Below are 22,849 nucleotides of genomic sequence, written 5' to 3'. Positions count from 1 at the left end.
CCTGGAGGGGGAACCAAGCCTGGAGAGAAGAAGCTGCGTATTTTGCTCTCCCAGCAAATTGCATCTGGTTTTCCTTCTGTTTCACCCTGACATCTGTCAAATAAAGAGTTTCAGCTCTCCACCCAAGGCAGGCAGCCTCAGCTGACAGCACCAAAATGCAGAGCAGCCCTTTATCTAACACAGACTGGATTTCACCCTCCTTTCCAGGCCTCCTCTCTGCTCACACACGTGGGGTTTCATCCCCACACTCCCCAGATGGAGAGGGTCACTGGCATCAGTGTGTTTGACAGGTTTCCAATGTACTCCATAACTGCAGAAAAAGCCCATCATAATCAATGTAGATATTTAAAAAAACACGTAAAAGAGACCAGGTTTCCAATGTGCTCAATAACTGCAGAACATGCCCATTATAATCACTGGAGATATTTTAAAAAACACCTAAAAGAAGACCAGGTTTCCAATGTGCTCCATAACTGCAGAAAAAGCCCATCATAATCACTGTAAATATTTTTTAAAACACCTAAAAGAAGATCAGGTTTCCAATGTGCTCAATAACTGCAGGATAAGCCCAAATATTTTTTAAAATACCTAAAAGAAGACCAGGTTTCCAATGTACTCCATAACGGCAGGATAAGCACATTATAACACTATAATCACTGTAGATATTAAAAAAAACACCTAAAAACAGGCTAAGCCAAACGCACACTGAAGAACACACACGGCCTACCTTGATTTTTTTTTTTTTTTCTCCTCCTGATGTGCAATTCCAGCTCTGGCAGCCTTTCTTTTCAGCAGTACTCCCTCAGAGAGGCTATACCCGAGCTGCAGTGGGCACAGAGGAGCTGTGCCCTGCTCTGAGGGCTGGCACAGAGCTTCTGGTGGCAGCTGCTGCTCCTCAGACCCTCCCCAGATGTGCAGTGCCACCTTCTCCTTCCTGCCTCCCTCACACCTGCCAAAACCATCCCAACAGCAAAACCCTTGACAAAATCCAAATCCTTGACGTGGAATGGACAATAACAATAAAAACGACCTCCCAAAACCAAAACCAAACCACCTCCCAAAAGGAGGGCCATGGAGCTGGTCTGAGGGATGGAGCAGCTCTGCTGGGAGAGCTGGGATTGTTCAGCCTGGAGAGGAGAAGCTTTGGGGTGACCAAATTGAGGCCTTGCAAGGCCTGGAGGAGCCAACAAAAAGGATGGAGACTCATTATAAGGGCCTGGACAAGGGGGAATGGCTTCAAACTGGAAGAAAGTAGGGTTAAATGGGATATTGGGAATTAGGAATTGTTCCCTGGCACAGGGTGCCCAGAGCAGCTGGGGCTGCCCCTGGATCCCTGGCAGTGCCCAAGGCCAGGCTGGGCACTGGGGCTTGGAGCAGCCTGGGATAGTGGAAGGTGTCCCTGCTCATGGCAGGGGTGGCACTGGATGGGATTTAAGGTCCTTCCAACACAATCCATTCAGGGATTTCATGCCAGAAACCTCCATCTCCCTGCTGGACTGCTCAGATCCCCTCTCAGGAAGGTCCAAAACGCTGCTGGGCAAGGTTTGGGGCAGCGCTGGCAGCAGCAGAGGCGCACAGGGATGGGCAGCCTGGCCCTGCACTCACCCCAGTGCCTGGGGTGAATCCTGCCCCAAATCCCAGCAGGACAGGAGGGTTTCCTGCACAGGGATGGATACTCCACGTCCTGCTGCAGCCCCAGTATTGTCTTTGACACTGCCATGCCAGGGATCCCCCAAATTCCCCACTGACCCCTCCCCTGGCACAGCCTCAGGCAGCACTGGGGGCTCTCCAGGCAGCTTTTCAAAGGAGCACAACCAAGAACTCCTCCAAATACGTTTCCAAAAAAGCCCAAATATTTCCACGTTGAGGCCTCAGCTCCCTGATAAGCAACTAACAAATCAGTGTACATGTTTACAGTGGACATTGCAGATCTGTTAGGTAATGAGGGCTCCAAGCTGGATAAGCCCTGCTCGGATTGCTTGGAACTGGAACCACAGAATTCCGAATTTATCGTGGTGCTATCCAAAAATAAACACATTCACTCAGCAAGGACTTGTGACTCGTGAAAAATTATCAGGGTTTTGTGCTTTCCTAACTCACATTATAAAGCCTTCCCACGCAAATGCAGCCCTGTTTCACTTGTATCTTCTCATCAGCTTGTATTATTTAAAACATGTGGGACATTCACACAGATGGAAAAAGGGAAAAAAAAAAAAAATAGGTCAGGCTCGAAACAAAAGCCAAGCCATCCTGTTTTATTAGCAGCTTAAACATGCACAACTGTAATTTGAAATTCCAAGGAAAGCAACATAATGAAAACATTCTGAACACACAAATAAAGAAATAAAATAAAAAACCATCGGCAAATCGCTGCTACCCTAATTTGCCATGTTGCCAAATGCCTTAAACTAAAAACCAGAACTGATAAGAAGGCTTCTCCAGCTGATATGAAAATGCACAGAAAGAACGACACTGCTCAGTGATCATATGGAATCTGGGCTATAAATCCAGGATTTTTCTAACATCAGCAGCCTGTGTAACAGTCCAGCACCTTTGAAACACTGCTGGACAATGAACAATTTGCAAAATCTTGCCCTTTCATTTGCCAAGATCCTACTTTTAAGTAAATTTATTCCTTTCCTTGAGCTGACCTTACAAACCTCAGAAACATTGATTCATTTCCCTTTTACCTTCTGCACAACCCCAATATTTACTACCAGAACACGTAAAGCCCAAATCAGTGCAGTGAATTTAATTTACTTATTCAAGCTGAATGTCCCAAACATCATTTGATTGCTGCCACCTATTGTTGTTCCAAACATGTTGCAAGGAGTTAACCCTTTATCCAGCAGCTACTGGAAGTCATGCTGGAAATTATTCTGGCTCTGCTGCTGCTAAATATGCAAATAATTATGCAACTAAACATGCAACTGCATAATTAGCATCTATTTGGGCGTGATAATTGTAGAAAGAATGAATAAAGGTTGAAAATTAAGGTGAAAAAAAATATATATATATACACACTGTTTATTACATTATTTATTTTATATCTATTTTTTTTAATTACACACTAACTTCTCCATTAATCTAAGACTTGGCTTTTCCCTCACAAGAGAAGTAAATCTGGAACATTCATTTCTCACACAGCCTATATAAAATGGCAATTTTAGGTTGCCAAAGGCCACTTAATTCTGTCTCCTCCTAAACACACAAGGCTTCACAAGGACATCATGTTCAGGCTCATCTAAGAGGTTAAAGAACACAAAAACTATCCAGTCTAGTTTAGTCTGCTAAGTTTAAGTATTCAAACAGCAATGTAAAATTTGAGGGGTTGTTTCAAAATATTGATTTTCCGAATATGGCGTAAATAAGTGAAAATTGTTTTCAAAAAAACACCTGGAGGGCAAAAGACCTCCTCCCTCAAACAGGAAAATGGTGAATTCCAGAGGGGGAAATTCCCACCTCTGGCAAGTCATTTGAACTCTACAATTCAGGCTCAAATGTCAAAGGCTAATTTCAGCCCTCACTGATGGACCAAAGCACTCCCTACCCCACCCAGCTGCTCCTTTGCTCCTTCTCCTCTCCTGCAGCCTTTATCCAGCAATGCCTCACCACAACCCATTTAAAAATTCATCTGGATTTCAACTGGGAGCCAAATTATACCCAAGTGGCTCAAGAAGGTCCTGGCACAGGTCCCCAGCCAAGCACTTCAAGCCCTGGCAAAACTGCCCCAAAAAGGGAGCAGCCTCAGATGGGGCAAGAAAAGGGAGACCAGGGGGGATGTGGGAGAGCTTAAACCCAAAAATGTCCCTGCTGAAGGAGCTGCCAAAGCAGGGATGTGACACCAGAGCAGCAGGAACATCCAAAACTCATTGCTTGAACACTCCTCTCCCCAAACCACAACAGCCAGTGGGATTAACACTGCCAAGGCACATCTTTTTATTGAGCTCCAGAATCCTCCTTCTATACAATAAGGGACTTCCAGAGCAGCAGGGAATATTCCCAAATCCTGTCTCCTTCCCTTTGAGAGGAATGAGGAGTGAACCACTTTACAAACAAGCTGTGGGCGTGCTGGTGGATAAAACCAGCACTGGGAGATAAAAGAAACAATGGGAAGGATTCCACTGATTGATGAAGGGAAAAAGATATTTGCTTTTACCAATAAACTTTATGTTTGCTGATAAACGAAATTAGACACTGAAAGATGAAAGAAACAACGGGAAAGAAAAAACCCTAAATTCCATAAGAATTAAAAATGAAAAGGGAGGGTTATACAGTAGAGAGAAATCTTTGGTATCAGGCATTCTGGGAATTCTGTGCCTCTCAAGTACCTCAGAAATGGGGAAAAACCCCTAAATCCCATAAGAATTAAACATTAAAAAGGAGGGTTATACATCAGAGGGGACTCATTGGGATCAGGTGTATTGGAAAGTCTGAACCTCTCAAGTACCTCAGAAATGGGGAAAAACCCCTAAATTCCATAAGAATTAAAAAGGAAGGTTATGCATTAGAGGGAAATCTTTGGTATCTGGGAAGTCTGTGCCTCTCAAGTACCTCAGAAATGGGGTTCAGAGTTCTAGGGATTGTTGCTATTGAGTTTGTAACCTTTGTTATTTTTGGTTTTTATAAGTAACACTGATAAATAATGATTGTTGTTAATGTTATCCGAATACTTTAAAAAGCTTGTCTTAATCCCTTCAAACACTTCCTGTTGATAAGCTGATTCTATAATGTGAATTCTCAGATTTTAATGATAAGAATTATTATTAAGGTGTTGTTGTAGTATTTACAGCCAGCTTTCATGTGTTTTACTATCTCTTTATATGATCATTTACAAGACACATGTCTCTTAAGAAACAAAAAGGTAGGATCCTGAAGTACTCATATGTTTGGTTTGTTTTTTTTAAATCCAGATTGCCAGTTTTGTGGTTTTCTTCAGTTATTATTACAGACATACTCCAGCAGAGAGTTCAGCTGTACCATTAACTTCTTGGGTTTTTCTGAGTTTCAATTTTGTACTAGGTGATCAGTCTTTCATTCAGCTGCATTTCCTCCACCTTTACATTCTCAGTGTCCAGACCCAGGCTCACGATCCTGACTGTGAACACTTTCAGAGGGAAATGTGGCTGGGAAATTGGGATAAAAAGGAGGCTGTGTCCTCCAAAAATGGGAGAGATCCCAGGGGTTTGGCCCATTGGCTCTTCCTTTATTTAACTAAAGCAAAAGCACTCCTCTGTCTCCTTTTAGGACAGAAACCTCTGGTGTTTGTGGATCAATTTTCCTGACACCTTTAAGCCGCGAGTGGCCACACGTGACCCTTAGCTGGCCACACAGGGGGAAGCCCTCCCCTTGCTCCAGCTCTGCACACCTCCTGTTCCATCCCAGGGCAGCAAGAGAGCCCTGTCACCCGCAGTGACAGCCACAGGGAAGGCTCCAACAGGCAGCAAGAACCTCCCCTTCCAGGAGCAGCTGGAATTGCTACCGGGAGGGAATGCACACATGGCTCCTGCCAGAATCTGATTTTTTACCCCTGGATTTAGGAGACCAGAGTATAAAAATTACTAAAAAGTGTCAGTGTGGAAGGGAGAGAATGCCTATTCCTTCCAGCAGCTGTCAGGAAATTGCATCTGAAATGCCAAGCGAGGTGAATCCGGGGAAAGCTCCCTCCTCTGCCAGCAAAACTCGGCTCTCTGACACACAACCAAAACATCCCTGAGGTTTACACACAGCGATGCACCTGAGCCTCTGCAAGTCAAACCAGAGCTGAAACTGCACCCTGCTCAGGCTCTGAAACACCCTCCTCATCTGCTCTTCCCCCCACTCAGCTCTTAGCATAAAGAACCAAGAGTAAAGATGCCCGTGGCTCCAATGCCAAGGGCTCTGGGGCAGGGGGGGAGTCAGAGATGTCAGCCAGTCCTGCAGCCTGAGATGCAGAATTAACAGCTGGATGGACATCTGGAAGCTGGTCTCACCCAGAGAACAGGCAGACAGGGGAAGAAACGGGAAGAAGGGGAGGAGAAGGCAAAACTTGGTGGATTCCCTCAGATAAAAGTCAACCCTGCACTTAGAGAGAATATGAAGAGAGGATGTTGTGGGAAGCATCTGGCAGCTCCAGCTCTCCCAAGAGCAAGTGAAATGAGCTGTTCACCTTAATTACACCTTCTGAAGGGGAGCTGCCTGCTTTCTGGACAAGGAACTGTTTAATTACCCCAAGAAAAACAATTTGCAAAGACATCAGTGACATCAGGCGGGGAAGGCCTTGAGGTGCAGACTATGCATGCAACAGAACCTCGGGAAGGCTCTGAAAAAACCACTCCCTCTACTTTTCTTCTCTTCTACTTTTTATTTCTACTTTTCTATCCTATTTCTTATTTTATTTTTACTTCTTTCACTATTAACCAGACCACCTCACCTGGGCCAGACTCACCATTATTTTCCAGGGTAAATGGGAGGCCTCATAAAACAGCAACTAGCAGAGAAATCCTGTTCTTACAGAATATTTACCCACTTAGGCACAAAGCTTAAAACCAGAGGTTTTAATGAAGACACTTCTCTTGACAGAAATGCTCAAAAAAACTTGTCCAATTCAGTAACTATTTGCAAGCTGCACAAAGACAAGCCCTGCTTTAGAAGTCAGCAAAAAAAATTAAAGATCAGATTCAAATCTGACTCACCCATTTAGATATTTTATGCTGTCAAAGTGTTACATGTATGGCCTCGAAATTACCCATCTCTTATCATTCTCCAGCCGGTCCTGATGGAATAATTAAGCAGCTCAGACTGCTGAGTGTTATTTTTTTGCTTCACAAGATGCTCAAATGCTATTTTAAATTCGTCACCTGCCATCCTGAGGGCTGAACTTACTGTTCACAATGTCACCCTGCAGCTGGAGAATCTGTGGGACAGGCATGGTGAGAATTACCACATCAAACTGCTCCGGAGGCCCAGCTTTCCTGGAGACTTCCCACCTGCCATCCCGCAGGGAAATGTGAGTTACCTGCTGCTCATAGGACACCTCTGCACCTGGATGGGGGAAAAAGCAGCAGCTAAATACCTCACAGCAGGGAAATCCACAGGGAAAATGCACAGAGAGAGAGTTATTGCAAGGGGGAATGGCTTCCCACTGCAAATATAGCTCATTATTTACAAGATCAGGGTTTAAAAAAAAATCAGCTGATTAAAAAGAAAAATGAAAACAATTGCACAGGAGGACCAAAGCTTGACTACTCTCACAACTCAAACTTTTCAGAACAGGGTTAAATAAGTCACTGAATTGTACACGTGGTTGTGCCACATGACATCTAAGGCAGTAGTTAGAAAGTTTAAACTCATTTTCCAAAGGATTCTCCACCCAGCAGACTCATCTCCTTTCCCCAAAACACAGGGTGCTGCTCACCCCTCTGCCCCCAGTTACCCATCAGATATTCTATTTGTATAAAAGACTTTTATACCTGCAGGACTTGGAAATTCACCGAGCTCACAGACACTTTCATCCACCCAAGCGACTTCCAGACATGCATAAAGCAACGACGAACATAAACATCCTCACCAGGGATGTAAATTCGAAAGGCACCGCCAAAAACACAGCCATTAAAACCTTAACCTTCACAAAAAGGCATCCAAAGGCATTACCTGACTGCTCCAAATAGTACTTGACAACCGAGGAGATGCCCTGGGGTGCCACGAAATTGCGGGAGCCTTCTCTCTCCACCAGTCCTTCCACGGGAGCCGTCAGTGGCTTCAGGATGCCGTGGGTGACAAGCTCCTCGTAGAAGCTAGAAAGGGAGAAATCCACAAGGAGAAATGCTCGGAAATACACATGAAAACTTGGATTGCGGGAAACGGAGCGAGTTAAGAGCAGCCTGAATTTTAACAGGCGACATTTCAAGGCAGGTTATGCAAAAATGCAGCAATAAAAGAACGAACTACCTTGCTAATTGCATTGGGCCTGGAGCAAGGCTAAAAGTGATGGAATTGTCAGCAGCTTGACCCGGAGGCAGGGGAATACACAGCGGTTCCCTAAATCTCTGAACAGCAGCCCGAGCTCCACAGCCCCTGCGGAGCGCAGGAATATTCCAGGTGCCTGAAACGCTCCTGCCTTTTCGCTGCTTTCCAGGCAAAATTTTTGCATTTTCACAGCGCTGCTACACCTCCGTCCCCCTCCCCACGGTACCCCTGCACCTTTCATCCCAACCCAGGCGAAGTTTCCCGGCTTTCACCCCTCCACAACTGCCCTAAATCCCGCAGGCAGGGCAGAGAGCGAGGATGGGGCGGGATGGGGAGGAATGGGATGGATGGGGCGGGATGGATGGGGCGGGATGGATGGGGCGGGATTGGATGGATGGGGCGAGATGGATGGGGATGAGGGCGGGATGGATGGGGTGGGAGGAGCGGGATGGGGGCAGGATGGATGGGGCGGAATGGGGGCGGGATGGATGGGGAAGTATGGAGCGGGATAGGGCGGGATGGGGACGGGACGGGATGGGGATGGGATGGGGGTGGGACGGGGCGGGATGGGATGGATGGGGCGGGTCTCACCTGAGCCGCGGCCCCGCCAGCTCCGGCTCGCAGGTGACGAACTGCGCGCCCAGGTCGGCGCTGCCGCGGTCGGCGCGGGTCGTGCTCATGCGGCCCCCTGCGCGACAGCGGGTCACAGACCGCCGCGACACGCCACGACACACACGACACACCACACATGACACACGCCAGGCCCGGGTTTCCCTCCCACCCCCCGGCCCGCCGGACCCACCTGCGCCCCGCGCCTTGTCCCACACGGCCACCTGTCCCCGCGGGGCCCCGCGCAGCAGCGCCGCGCCCGCCGCGCCCGTCAGCCCCGCGCCCACCACCAGCACCCGCGCCATGGCCGCCGCACGGCCCGCACCGGCACCGGCACCCGCACCGGCCCGCCCCGGACACGGACAGCGGCACCGACACGCCCCGGACACCGACACGGACACGCCCCCAGGACACGCCCCCGCGGTGGGCGGGGCCTCCCGACGCCGCCGCGCGCCCTCGTGAGAGCCACGCCCGTGGGCGGGGCGGGGAAATGCCACGCCCACAGTGCAGAACCCGCTGAGGGAGCTGTGCTGGGCACACACCTGGACTGACAGCTCTGTACGGGCACAGCTGTACTGGGTGTACACACCTGGGCACACGTCTGGACTGGCACCTCTGTACGGACACACCTGTGCTGGGCACACACCTGTGTGTGCACACCTGTACACACACCTGTACACACACACACACACACACACCTGTACACACACACACACACACCTGTACACACACACACACACACACACACACACACCTGTACACACACACACACACCTGTACATACACACACACACACCTGTACACACACACACACAGCTGTACGTGCATGCCTGCCTGGTGCACACACCTATACACACAAACACACCCCTGTGTCACACACACACACACACACACAGCCATGTCACACACACCTATGCACACACAGACACCCCTGTGTCACACACCTCCATATCACACACACCTATACACACACAGACTCCCCTGTGTCACGCACCCCCGTATCACACACACCCGTGTCACACCCCCCTGTGTTACACACACCCCCCTGTGTCTCACACACACACACCTGTGTGTCACACACACCCCCGTGTCACACACACCTATGTCACACATCCCTGCGTGTGACAAACCCTGCCCACCTGGAGGTGCCACCCAGCAGGAAATGGGGGGTGTGACACCTTCCAGAAGGTGCTGCTGGATCGCCCCCAACACCTGGCTGTGAGGAAAGCGCGATGCTGCGCCCGGAGCAAACAGTGCTGGGGGTGGTGACACTGCGTGGTGGCACTGCGTGGTGACACTGCGTGCAATGCCTGCCCCAGGAAAACAAGCTGCCGTCCCCAGAGCCCCGAGAGTGGGCAGCTCTGGGGAGGATCCGGGTTGCTCCCCTTCCCCAGCGCCGTGGGTGGAAGGAGATGTTCCCGAAAACGTGCGATAGGATCGCTGTGGTATGGGGGACACCAGGAGGCGACACTTTTGGCAGAGGTGTTTGTCCGCAGAGAGGTGTGAAGCGCTGCAGGGCTGCCTGTGGCCGAGGCACGGGCAGGGGCTGGTGATGCTCCTCTCCAAAGGGAGCTCCGAGCTGACCTCGGGGCAGGCGTTGTGTCACTATAGGACACGGAACAACGCGACACAGCGGACACGCTGCTCTTTTCAAGGTGCGAAAAACGCCAGTCGCCTGTTTTTTAAATTTTAAAAATTTAATAGTAATGAAATGGTTGTGAAAATAGAAAATTAGAGTAATAATAATTTGGACAATTTGGATTAGGACAACATGAGACAATAGAAACAAAGAGTTACAGACAGTCCGGGTACCTCTTTCTGGGCAAAATAAGCCCGAAAAAGGACCCACGTTAACAGAGGATTAACCCTTAAAAGCAACAGCCTGTTGCATATTCCTACACCTCATCCATGATGCATAAATTCCATTCAAACACAGGATTCTGTCTGGTCAGCGTCAGCTTCTTCCTCTGAGTCCTAACAGCGCCTTTGAGGCAGGAAGAAGTTCGTTTCTTCTGATAATGGAGCAATAAATTCTTTTTCTCTGAAAGATTGAGGTGTACTGTGGCTGCTATCTCGCTGCGAGTCCTTTCTTTAAAAAAAGTATCTTAGATAGCATAGTTTCTATTTTAACATCTTTTATAACCTAAAACTGTATTTACCACACTACTTAAGAGAATTAATACAACATTACTTTCTAACACAACACACACAATATTCATTTTAATATTTGCAAAAAGCCAATCATAAAATACATGCATTTTTCACAAAGGTAAAAGAGACTTTTTAATTTCTGACTCTAACATTTACAGATTTCTAAAAGTGACAGTGGAGTGGAGGGTGAAAGCGCCACCTCTCCAATGACACTGGATGAACTAACAGTTTATTACATTTTTTTGTCTTCCATAAAAGAATGCAAAGTAAAGTGTGTAAGAAAGTTCGTTACAAAAATGTAAACATCAGAAGGCTTAAAAAATCTTTAAAAATCAGGGCAACAGTGTTGTTTAATAGGCTCTTCCTGGAGAGAGGTGGGAGCCCCTGTCCCCCCTTCTCGTGTGTTGTGGGGCCATGATGGAGGAGGACATGTGCTCAGTCTGGCACTTTTTTAAAGAAAAATAAAATAAAAGACTGACTCTGTAACTGAGCATCCAACATGTGCGAGTTTACAGCTGTGGGTTCCCATTTGTGGGAGGTTTTCTCATCTCCACACCATTGCCCCCAAAAGAAGCCTCAGGATTTGCGTCCCCTCCTCAGCACCTCCTGCAGGGTTGGCACCTTGTCCTGTTCCCTCCCTCCAGATTCTCAGTTTACTTTTAATTTCTTCTTTAATAAATGTGAGACATCTCACTTCAATGTAAGAACTTGTTCACTAATGCTTCCTTTACTAAATGGTCTACAATATCTCTGCTTGCAGTCCCGGGAAGGGCTGTTCTATTGGTTGAAATTTGGTTATGTCTTTCATCATGATGGATTGTTTCCTTTAAAGAGGTTCTCTCACTGAAATACACCTTATAATTGAAGCTTGACTTTTTGATGTGGGAGCTATAAAGGTGAAAGCAGGAATGGATTTAGTAATTTAAAGATATTTTTAATAATTATATTTTTTTTGTTTGCTAATGTCTACATATTAAATAAATGTACATATAATTCAGAATGCTTTGTTTCTCCTCAGAGAACCCGTGGGTTCCATTGCTGGTGTCTTTGTGTAAAGGAGATTTCTCAAACCTCATAAATGTTTGGCCCACTGGCCACGGGATGGCTCTGTGTGGGAAATGTGCTTTAGGAATGGTTGGTGGCTCCAAGGGGTCACCTGGATTGTCACTGCCACCTCAGCATGCCCGTGGGCTCAGCAGAGCAGGAAAAGCACTTACAGAGGCACAGAACCAGGGAGTACCCCGAGCTGGAAGGGACCCACAGGGCCCAGCAGCCCAGCTCCTGGCCCTGCACAGACACCCCAACAATCCCACCCTGTGTGGAGCTCTGGCAGCCTCGGGGCTGTGCCCATTCCCTGGGGAGCCTGGGCAGTGCCCAGCACCCTCTGGGGGAAGAACCTTGCCCTGAAATCCAGCCTGGCCCAGCTCCAGCCATTCCCTGGTCCTGTCCCTGTCCCAGAGAGAAGCTGCAGCCCTCGGTGAGGTCTGACCTCAGTTGCTCTGCTCCAGCTGAACAAACCAACTGACCTCAGCCAGCCCCTGTGTGACCCTCCAGACCCCTCCCCATCATCTCCTTTAAATCCTTTCTAGCACCTATTAGATGTAGAAGAGTATCAAGACATTATTACACTTAAAGAGGAACACCAAGAATTCAGACAGAACCCCTGGCAGTAATTTTACAGAAAACTCGATGATTTAAACTTGAGCATGATGGGTAGTGCTGAAGTTTCCACTGCAATGGAAAAAGCTCCGTGCTCACCTGATGAGCAGGTGGGGACTGGCAGCGAGGAAAGCAGGAGTGGTGCAAGAGAGGGTTGCAGGAGCTGGGTGAGAGCCCCTGGATGTGTGACACGTTCCTGCTCTCAGGCTAAACACCCACCTCAAGTATGTGCTGGTGGCAGGCGGCCCTGGGTGAGGACACAGATTAGGAGCTGCGGCACAACAGCCTTACTGGAAATGACCTGGGAAGGGTGGCAGGCACCACCCTGGGCACGAGCCAGCAGTGTGCTCTCCCTGCAAGGATGGAGAACCACAGCCTGGGCCACAGGAGAGGGCAAGGGCCACCAGGCTGGTGTCACCCCTGACAAGGGAGGTGACATCTGGATGCTGTGTCCAGTGTGGAATGCCTGGTGAGAGGAATGTGAGGATGGTGACTCCACAGAGGCTGAGGAGCTGTCAGTGACCTGCAGCAGGATGGAGGTGCATGGAGCTGAGTTTGCTGGGTCTGGCCATGCAGTGAAGACTCCCCTTGACCCTGATGCCTTGTTCAGGCTGCCCAAGAACAGAGGCCAGACAGAGTTAAAGAATAAAGCAGGGATTTATTAAAAGGCCTCTATGGATCCACCTTGGGCAGCACAAGAGCCCAGTCAGGGCTGCACCCAAGATGAACCAAAATGGGCACAAAATGAACACCCGGTCACAGGGTTTCTCACTTTGATCAGTTCTGCTCCATTTGCATATTGGAGTTAATTGTCCAATTATAGCTTTAGTTATGCAGTCCCATCCTGCTTGTTTTTCTCTCTTCAGCCCACGGTGTTTGTGCTCTTGGGCCTGAGATTTGGATCATTTGTCCTTGGTCCCCAGCTAGAGTAGGAATTGTTCTGTCTCCCCGCTCTGTGCACAGAGCTCACCATCCCTTAATGTGAAGCTCAGACCCACACACTAAAGCAGCGCAGAATCACAGAATTTTTCACAGAATTTCTAGGTTGGAAGAGACCTTTAAGATCATTGAGTCTGAAAAATACAAAAGCTAAAACCTGTGGCATCAATCCCATCCAGTCTCTGCAGTGGTGGTGCTTCAGCAGGAGCTGCACATGCCCCTTGAGAGGCTGGAGCATCTTGTAAGAGCCGTGGCAATGTCCTGCTCTCCAAGTGCTGCAGGACTCTGGGGTGCAGCCTCTGTCTTGCCCTTTCCAGTGCCTCCAGATGAGTGTGGCCAGAGCTGCCCTGCCCTTCCCCTGGAGTGTAGATTTCCATGTTCTCTTTCCTCAGGAGGTGAAAGCCAGAGGCGTCTTAGCTTTAGTACCCCCAAAAGAAAGTCTCCCTTCCCCTCCAAACCTCTAAATTGCAAACCCCTGCTCTAGTGTGTGTTTATAGAAGTGGGACAAACTGACAAATCTAGTTGGACACCTCTCAGGCTCGTTCCAGGCTGACAGACAGACGACACCTTTCCCTACTGACCTTTCACCACGATTCCCAGAGCAAAACAATCTAGGAAAGAAGGGCAGGAGGCAGCCTCAGCCCTGGCACGGGGCATGGAGAGGGAGAACTCTCCCTGTTGGCAGGACAAGGCACTCAGGTGCTCCTCATACCTTCCTGCAAGGGTGTGAAGAGCAGGGATGTTGTGGTGGGCTGGCACAGCTCCATCCCCCGGCCCAAAGTGGGGCAGGTGGAGGGAACCGGGAGAGCAAAAGTGGAAAACTGGGTCGGGATAGACAAGGTTGCTATGGCAACTGGGCTGGGTCCCATCCCTGGGCTATGAGCAAAGGGAGCTCCATCCCTGCCTGACCCAGTATAGATGTTTTCAGTCTGTTGCCTGGGATTTAATCTCCATCCCACATGTGGCACCTTTGTATAACCAGAAGCATCATCATTTCTACACCCCAACCACGGGAAATCTATTTGAGACTTTGATCTTTCCCTGCAATAATCTAATTATGCCTCTTGTAACAAACAAATAAAACCACCATTGAAATGGGATGCTGGAAACTTTCTTCAGCAGCACCAATTAAACCACTCAATGGAAATCACCTCCAAACTCTGCCCAAACAATATTTAACCGGCCTCCACAAACAAATTCTGGGGAATTGCACTTTCTAAACTGTGCTGTTACCTAATGATGGATATGCCCTGTATCCCAGGGTGTTTACACTGCACCCCACCCTGCAGCCAGTTGAAATAGGGCTGTCTCTGTGCACCAGCCAGGGGACAGAACCCATCCTCTGGCACTGCCACATCTCCATCTCCTCCAGGCTGGCCATCTCTTCCCTGCACTGCCCATCCTCTCCAGGGGCTGACAGGTTCCTGTCACCTCCTGCAGGAGTTGTGCCACCTCTCAGCTGGGCTGGCTGCCTTCGCTTCTGGACAGGTGAGTGTGGGGAAAGCATGGCTAGAGCCTGGGCAGGCAAAAGGACAGTGGACACGTGCCCTGGACAGGGAAAAGCATTCTAAACTTGCCTCTGAACAGCACTTACCAGTCATGGCACTTCCAGCCCTCAGAACAGGGCACCAAAATCTCATTTGCTGGCTCGGTTCTAGAGGCTGCTCCAGCCCAGTTTTTCTTGTGGTGCCCAATGTTATGGTTGTTGGAGGGAGCAATCCTGGCCAGAGCTTTCAGTGCCTGTCTGTGATGCCTCCTGCCCATAACTGTGTGCAAAGCCTGCTGTTCCCCACCTCCTGTGGCAGCTGCACTCTCCAGCACATTGAGGGAGGGGTTTTAAAGCTGTGTTAAAGCCAATATCACCAAGGGATGTCTAGATCTGCTGGAAGATACATCTCTCCCCATTTTACATATAGATTTGCACTCCAAAATGTCCTTCTCTGAATGAAATGTAACCAATTCTTGTCTTTTACACCATGATCGAGGAGATGGGCAAGCAGTTAGAGATTTTCTTCTCATGATTTTATTTCTATTTCGGGAGGGAAGGCAGCGCTGGAATTTATTCATCCTCCCTCTCCCTCCTGGGGAGGTTTGGGCAGTGGTGCCAGCAGGTGATGCAAACAGCAGGGTGATGGGACAGAGCTGTCCCTTTGCTGGAAGAGACACCGGAGCAGTGGCACTGCATGGTCACTGACAGGACATACAACACCCTACATCCTCTGCGTATTGGAATGGCTCAGTGGAGGTCTGACCAACCCCAGGGGGCTGCAAGGAGCCCAAACCACCCTGTGATTTTTAACATTTTGCAGTTCCCAGTGATGTGTACAGCACCACAAGGGTTGCTGCCTCACCTCTTACAGGAATTCCTGAAAGTCTGCCCCAGCTCCCTGGAATTGTCCCTGCTGAGATGCGCTCCCTCAGCCACCCTATGTGCATTGACGCTTTTAGGTGGTCATCCAGGCCACCAGGCTGAGGCTGGGTCCCACCTGGGGTGTTTCCCTGCCCTGCCCTCCCTGGCACTGACTGTGTGGGTCACTGTGTTGTTCCAGGCACAGCGAGGATGTGGCTGGCTCTAGCTCTGCTGTCCGTGCTCCACGGGATGGCAGCCGGGGAATGCTTCTTGAATTCCCCATTCCCCAAGAACCAGAGGCAACGATGAACATTGTAAGTATGATGGCATTGGAGAGGAGGTGGGAAGTGTCCAGGAAACAGCCACCATTAAATAATCTCAGTGAAATATCACATTCAGGGATTTCCTCGCAGGAGCCTTGAAAATGTTATTATTTATGGGAATAAATCACACAGGACTCCATTTTCTTCTTGGTGGAAAAAAGGCTATTCTTTATGGATATAATTCCCTTTTATACAGTTTTACAGGCCTTGTGTGGGTCAGTAGTTTTTTGGCAATTACTTTATTGGTAATTAACAAGTTGTTATTCTGTATTGATTGGTCACTCAAACTCCTGGTGTGTACAAGTTGTTTGTGAGAGATAGTTTTCATTTTTCTATCTAAGAGTGTAAAAACAGTTTTTACAGGTGCAAACAAAAAAAAAATTGTTTTTTACCCAGGAATAATATTAACTAATTGTTATGTTAACTAATTGCTCACACCAGGATTGCTTTCACACAGGAATTTGCAAAATGCTGGCTTTGACAAGGCCAGCCACTGACTCCAGGAGAGCAGGCTTGATTTTATGGAGCCGTTCTCTACCATTTTTCTACCTTACTGCAACAATTATTGGCTTTCTTCTTGTTGCAGAGTGAAATGGTCTCCTTCTGGGGGTACCCCAGCGAGGAGTATGACGTGGTGACAGAAGATGGCTACATCCTTCAGCTGAACAGAATTCCTCATGGCAGAGGAAATTATGGGTGCCAAGGTAAAACTGATCCCACACAAGACACACACACATGCCTTGAGCAGTCACTGGGCTACCAGGGCTTGTGCAAGAGGGTTTGCAGGGTTCCCTGTGGCTTAGCATCAGTTTTGATGGGTCAGAATTTGTCAGGAAGGCTGATCCCTTGCCAGGGATGTTTCCTCACACCCTTCACGGACCCCTGAGCACTGAATGTCAGGCTGCAATCCCTGGTGGTACACCTCGGGCTCTCTCCAGAGCCTGGCTCCCAAAATGTGCTCCTGCTGCCATTTGATGGATCAGCAGACTGGTTTGGTTCTCCCTGGGGATCCTCTTGTCCTGTGAGGAGGGGTTAGATCCGTGAAAATTGCGCTTTTCCTGTCACATCCCCAGGCTCCTCCATGTTTGCCCACAGAGCTCCCTGGGCAGCCCAAGTTCTGCCAGAGATTCTGGGGATAAAGTCCAAGATAATGGTGCAGCTTAGCAAAACTGCTTTTTAAATGAAATCTAGAGTAGCACTGACACAAACCTCCATGGATTTTGGCTGCCATGGGGATAACACCTCATAAACCGTTTCAAAAGGCAAAAAACAGCATTAAAATGAGGAGAGTCATCATGCTGCCTGTCTTGCAGGTGTGAGGCCCGTGGCACTTCTGCAGCATGGTCTCCTTACAGAAGGCAGCATCTGGCTCACCAACTTGGCCAACAGCAGCCTGGGCTTCATCCTGGCAGATGCTGGCTACGACGTCTGGATAGGAAACAGCAGAGGGAACACCTGGTCCAGGAGGCACCAGGTCCTGACCACCACACAGGATGAATTCTGGGCTTTCAGGTAAATGGGTGGGGTTGAGGGTCTCAGAAACAGCTGAATTCTGTCAGGATCACGCTGCCCCTGAGTGACCCAGGCTGGAGTGGAGCTCATCCAACTTGTTTTGAGGGAAAACTCAGTAGGATGAAGAGTTTTGTGGGGTGGCTCTGCCCTCCCTGCTGGTTTTGTGGTTTGCCGGTGGTGGCTGTGCACGTGCAGATGCTGCCCCTCTCAGCAGGACATCTCCTCTTCCTTCTGCAGCTTTGATGAGATGGCTAAATACGATCTGCCAGCCATGATCAGCTTTATTGAGCAGAAAACAGGACAGAAACAGCTCTATTATATTGGCCATTCCCAAGGCACCACCATAGGTGAGTGGGTCCTGCTGATGACAGCACGAGAAGTCAACATCCCCTCTCAGATTTGCAGAATTACTCACTGAAATTAAACTATGTGCATGAGCGTCTTGAAAGCCTAAATAAGTCTAAACCTTTTTTTTTTCCCTACTTTTTTCCCCCTCCCCAGGTTTTATAGCCTTTTCCACTATGCCCGAGCTGGCTCAGAAAATCAAGGTGTTCTTTGCTCTTTCACCTGTGACCACGGTGATATTTTCTCAGAGCCCATTTAGAAAACTCTCAGTCTTTTCTGACTCTGGGCTTAAGGTTGGTCTGCACTATGTTCTGCACAGCCAAAATGTTTTTCGTAGGGATTGTGAAATTATCTATGGGCTATTTCATGTCATTTACAGAGAGGGGAGCTGTGCGCTGTTTTATTGTGAAGGAAAGCACATCTCACTGCAGAACCTTTCAGTCCTGTCCTGAATTCACTCCCCAAAATGTTCTGGCAGAATTAGATCAAAATGTTGGTGAATAAAACTGATGCAGAGGCTGTGAATTGAGCCCTAGCATTTAACACAAGAGCATTAATGACTGTAAGAGATCATGCCCATAAGACAACAAGGAGCTGAAGCATTTAAGGGGGTGCAAGGGAGGCTTCACTATGAGCAACCTTAATGGGGGGATAAAATAGTAAAGTGGTGGTGCTTTGGGGAAAAGCATGACCAGACTTCCTATTTGATGAGCACATTTGGGATTTTACAGGAGCTGTTTGGCACCAGGGAGTTCCTGCCCCACACTGCCCTGGGGGAGGTGGTCCTCTCCAGGTTCTGCTCCTGCTCCAAGGTCTGCAAGCACATCCTGGCTACAATTTTTGGGTTTAACTGGAAGAACACAAACATGGTACGTGGGAATGGACCTGCAGAGGGTCCTCCTGAAGGCCCAAACCTTGCCCATGCCCTGTTTTGCAGGGCCAGGTGAAGGCTGCTGTGAAATGTGGGGTGTGCTGGTGTCCTTGCAGAGCCGGTTCGATGTGTACATGGGGCACACCCCGGCGGGCTCCTCAGTGCAGAACATCATCCACTGGCTGCAGGTAAACCTCCCCAGCCTCCCTCCCGTGCCCCACAGAGTGTCCCTGGTCCCTTGTGGGCAGCCTGCTGTGCTGCAGGCCGCAAGGCACACCTTGGCCAGGTCTTTGGTGGGTTTCGTTTCCACCCCTCCCTGAAACGCTCGGCAGGTTTTGGAGCCAGAAGAGTGGATCTGTCATGGAGCTGAGGGCCCTGCTGCCACATTCCAGGGCTCTTATTTCAAACCAGATCCAGCCCTGCAGCCCAAGTGCCATTAGGGGTCAGACTAGTGGCAGGGGTGCATCTGGACAGCAGCCAATTAAGCTTATTACTGATAAAGCTAATTATTTCTCCTTCTTCCCCTCGTGGGCATGAGAACAGTGACCACCAGAGCCTTTGACACTGCAGCTGTGCTCTGCTGCACTCCATTTCCCTTCCCCAAGCTAAAAATTTGCACATTTTTTGGTAGATTGCCTGTTTACCATCTGTGAGGCGTGTGCCACAGGCTGTACTCAGGGCACAGCCTCTTCCCTGTGTGGCATTCCTGCTCAGGGACCCCAGAAGGACTTTGTGGGGTTCATAGCAAGAATGCACACCCCATTTTCTGACGTGCTGCTGCCCACTGGAGGGATGAAGCCTTTTCCCTTGACCTTGCCTTGCTGCTAGTCCTGTTCCAGTTAGACAAGAGATGCTCAGAGGCTCCTTCCATCTTTGATTGGGCCATTTCAGGCCAGCTCTCCAGCCCACAAGGAATATTTCGCATTCTAAACCCATTTTCCAGACCATTTTCATTTCTTCCCATCCTGGTGTTAGCCACAAACATTAGAAACATAACCTCTGCCCATTTGTCCAAATTCACGACAATAATTACTTGTGCTGGGCCTGGGGCCAGGCCTGTGAGACACTGCTGGTTCAGTGATGAAAACTAACTTTTGAGGGTTGACTTTGGAGGGTTGAGTGCATCCCCAGAGAGCTGTGATTTCGCTCATGTCTGAATTTGCTGCAGGGAGTCCACGGTGGGGCACTGAGAGCTTTTGATGGGGGGCACATGTACAACAGCCTTCATTACCAACAGGTGAGGTGCTTCCAGCGGCCTTCCCTGCCCCTGTTCTCTTCCCATGCATGCCTGCTGTGTCTCCCCTTAATGTATTCCTCCCTTCACAAACTGGAAGTCAGGATTTCTGCTTGGAACAACGGCACTTTCCATTCTCAACACTGCTTTGCAAATATCTTTTAGATAGAATAAAAGTCTTTAAGTTAGACTTTCCACTTTCCAGAGGATAAGGGGACAAGTTACACCAGACTGAATATTAGGAAAAATTTCTTCTCTGAAATACTGGTTAAGCCTTGGAACAGAAAAGAAAGAAAGAAAGAAAGAAAGAAAAGAAAGAAAAGAAAGAAAAAAAGAAAGAAAGAAAGAAAGAAAAGAAAGAAAAGAAAGAAAAGAAAGAAAGAAAGAAAGAAAGAAAGAAAGAAAGAAAGAAAGAAAGAAAGAAAAGAAAGAAAGAAAGAAAGAAAGAAAGAAAGAAAGAAAGAAAGAAAGAAAGAAAGAAAAGAAAGAAAGAAAGAAAGAAAGAAAGAAAGAAAGAAAGAAAGAAAGAAAAGAAAGAAAGAAAGAAAGAAAGAAAAGAAAAGAAAGAAAGAAAGAAAGAAAGAAAAGAAAGAAAGAAAGAAAGAAAAGAAAGAAAGAAAGAAAGAAAGAAAGAAAGAAAGAAAAGAAAAGAAAGAAAAGAAAGAAAGAAAAGAAAGAAAGAAAGAAAGAAAGAAAGAAAGAAAGAAAGAAAAGAAAGAAAGAAAGAAAGAAAGAAAGAAAAGAAAGAAAGAAAGAAAAGAAAGAAAGAAAAAGAAAGAAAGAAAGAAAGAAAGAAAGAAAGAAAGAAAGAAAGAAAGAAAGAAAGAAAGAAAGAAAGAAAGAAAGAAAGAAAAGAAAGAAGAAAGAAAGAAAGAAAGAAAAGAAAGAAAAAAAGAAAGAAAGAAAGAAAGAAAGAAAGAAAGAAAGAAAGAAAGAAAGAAAAAGAAAGAAAGAAAGAAAGAAAGAAAGAAAAGAAAGAAAGAAAGAAAGAAAGAAAGAAAGAAAGAAAGAAAGAAAGAAAGAAAAGAAAGAAAGAAAAGAAAGAAAAAAGAAAGAAAGAAAGAAAGAAAGAAAGAAAGAAAGAAAGAAAGAAAAGAAAGAAAGAAAGAAAGAAAGAAAAAAAAGAAAGAAAGAAAGAAAGAAAGAAAAGAAAAGAAAGAAAGAAAAGAAAGAAAGAAAAGAAAGAAAGAAAGAAAGAAAGAAAGGAAAGAAAGAAAGAAAGAAAGAAAGAAAGAAAGAAAGAAAGAAAGAAAGAAAGAAAGAAAGAAAGAAAGAAAGAAAGAAAGAAAGAAAGAAAGAAAGAAAGAAAAGAAAGAAAGAAAGAAAGAAAGAAAGAAAAGAAAGAAAGAAAGGAAAGAAAGAAAGGAAAGAAAGAAAGGAAAGAAAGAAAGAAAGAAAAGAAAGAAAGAAAGAAAGAAAAAAAGAGAAAGAAAGAAAGAAAGAAAGAAAGAAAGAAAGAAAGAAAGAAAGAAAAAAGAAAGAAAGAAAGAGAAAGAAAGAAAGAAAGAAAGAAAGTTTTTTTAATTTCAGAAACTTGCTTCCAAACACCTCCCTGGTGTCACTGAAGGAAGTGCTGGGGAAGTGTCACCACAAAGCCCAGCAGGGCTGGCTGGGAGGGACCTGTGGAGGTCAGGATGATCCAACAGCACCAAACCAGGGCAGCCAAAGTTCTGCCTCCTTATCCAAACCATCTGTAGAATCAGAACTAGAATTTCTAGCCCGGCAGAACAAATTCACTAATTCATTTTAATTAAATTAACTCACTAAATCATAGCACATAGGACTATGCTGCATCTCTACTGAAGTTCCTCCCCTTTCTAGAAGAAACGAGTTCCAGTTTTCATTTCCCCCCATTCCCAAAGAGTAGCAAAGGTGCACAGTTTGTTGCAGTCCAACAACTTCTCCTCTTTGTGAAGCCCCTTTTCCCTCTCCACTTTGTGAAGCTCCTTTTTCATCTCCTCTTATGAAGCCCCTTCTCCATCCCCTCCTTGTGAAGCCCATTTTCCCTCTCCTCTTTGTGAAGCCCCTTTGCAATGTCTTTGTGAAACTCCTTTTCCCTCTCCTCTTTGTGAAGCCCCTTTTCCATCTCCTCCTTGTGAAGCCCATTTTCCATCTCTTCTTTGTGAAGCCTCTTCTCCATCTCCTCCTTGTGAAGCCCCTTTTCCATCTGCTGTTTGTGAAGCCCCTTTTCCATCTATCTCCTCCTTGTGAAGCCCCTTTTCCATCTGCTCTTTGTGAAGCCACTCTTCTCTCTCCACTTTGTGAATTCCCTTCTCCATCTCCTCCTTGTCAAACCCCTTTTCCATCTGCTTCTTGTGAAATCCCTTTTCCATCTCTCCTCTTTGTGAAGCCCCTTTTCCATCTCCTCCTTATGAAGCCCATTTTCCATCTCTTCTTTGTGAAGCCTCTTCTCCATCTCCTCCTTGTGAAGCCACTTTTCCATCTGTCTTCTCCTTGTGAAACCATTTTTCCATCCATCTCCTCTTTGTGAATCCCCTTCTCCATCTCCTCCTTATCAAAACCCTTTTCCTTCTGCTCCCTGTGAATCCCCTTTTCCCTCTGCTCCTTGTGAATCCCCTTTTCCCCCTCCTCTTTTTGAAGCCCCTTCTCCTTCTGCTCCCTGTGAATCCCCTTTTCCCTCTGCTCTCAGACCGGGGCCCCATTCTACGACGTGCAGGACATGGAGGTGCCCACAGCCGTCTGGAACGCGGGCCAGGACTGCATGGCCGACCCGCGGGACACGGCGCTCCTGCTGCCCCAGGTCAGGAACCTGGTGCACCACAAGCTCATCCCCCACTGGAACCACATGGATTTCGTGCTGGGCCTCGACGCCACCGACATTCTGTACCGCGAAATCCTGGACATCATGAAGAAGCACCCCTAAAGATGCTGGTTCTACTTGATACAAT

General features: G+C 47.5%; 2 protein-coding genes across 3 annotated transcripts in view; one reads left to right on the top strand and one right to left on the bottom strand.

The window, feature by feature from the left end:
- RNLS (renalase, FAD dependent amine oxidase) overlaps positions 1-8,861 on the bottom strand; it is a 58,428-nt gene extending 49,567 nt beyond the window's left edge. Inside the window, exons 1-5 of one of the 2 annotated variants that reach the window (XM_030951670.1) lie at positions 8,750-8,861; positions 8,539-8,635; positions 7,633-7,775; positions 6,998-7,023; positions 6,865-6,895 (exon numbers count right to left, since the gene is read on the bottom strand). In XM_030951670.1, coding sequence (XP_030807530.1) covers positions 6,865-6,895; positions 6,998-7,023; positions 7,633-7,775; positions 8,539-8,635; positions 8,750-8,861 — 409 coding nt within the window. Of the gene's footprint in view, positions 1-6,864; positions 7,024-7,632; positions 7,776-8,538; positions 8,636-8,749 lie in introns of both variants that reach the window. The other variant, XM_030951669.1, reaches the window with a different exon arrangement.
- A 7,004-nt stretch (positions 8,862-15,865) lies between these two features.
- Positions 15,866-22,824, top strand: LOC115905024 (lipase member K-like). The gene is made up of 9 exons (XM_030951057.1): positions 15,866-15,969; positions 16,565-16,682; positions 17,292-17,490; positions 17,728-17,837; positions 17,992-18,128; positions 18,567-18,704; positions 18,823-18,894; positions 19,875-19,943; positions 22,591-22,824. The coding sequence occupies exons 1-9, from the start codon at positions 15,919-15,921 to the stop codon at positions 22,822-22,824; spliced, it is 1,128 nt and encodes a 375-aa protein (XP_030806917.1). The 5' UTR covers positions 15,866-15,918.
- The last annotated feature ends 25 nt before the right edge of the window (positions 22,825-22,849 follow it).

This window comes from Camarhynchus parvulus, chromosome 6, assembly GCF_901933205.1.
Source record: "Camarhynchus parvulus chromosome 6, STF_HiC, whole genome shotgun sequence".
In the NCBI taxonomy this organism is placed as follows: domain Eukaryota; kingdom Metazoa; phylum Chordata; class Aves; order Passeriformes; family Thraupidae; genus Camarhynchus; species Camarhynchus parvulus.
Note: the sequence above shows the minus strand (reverse complement) of the source record. Positions and strands in the feature narration are given on the sequence as shown.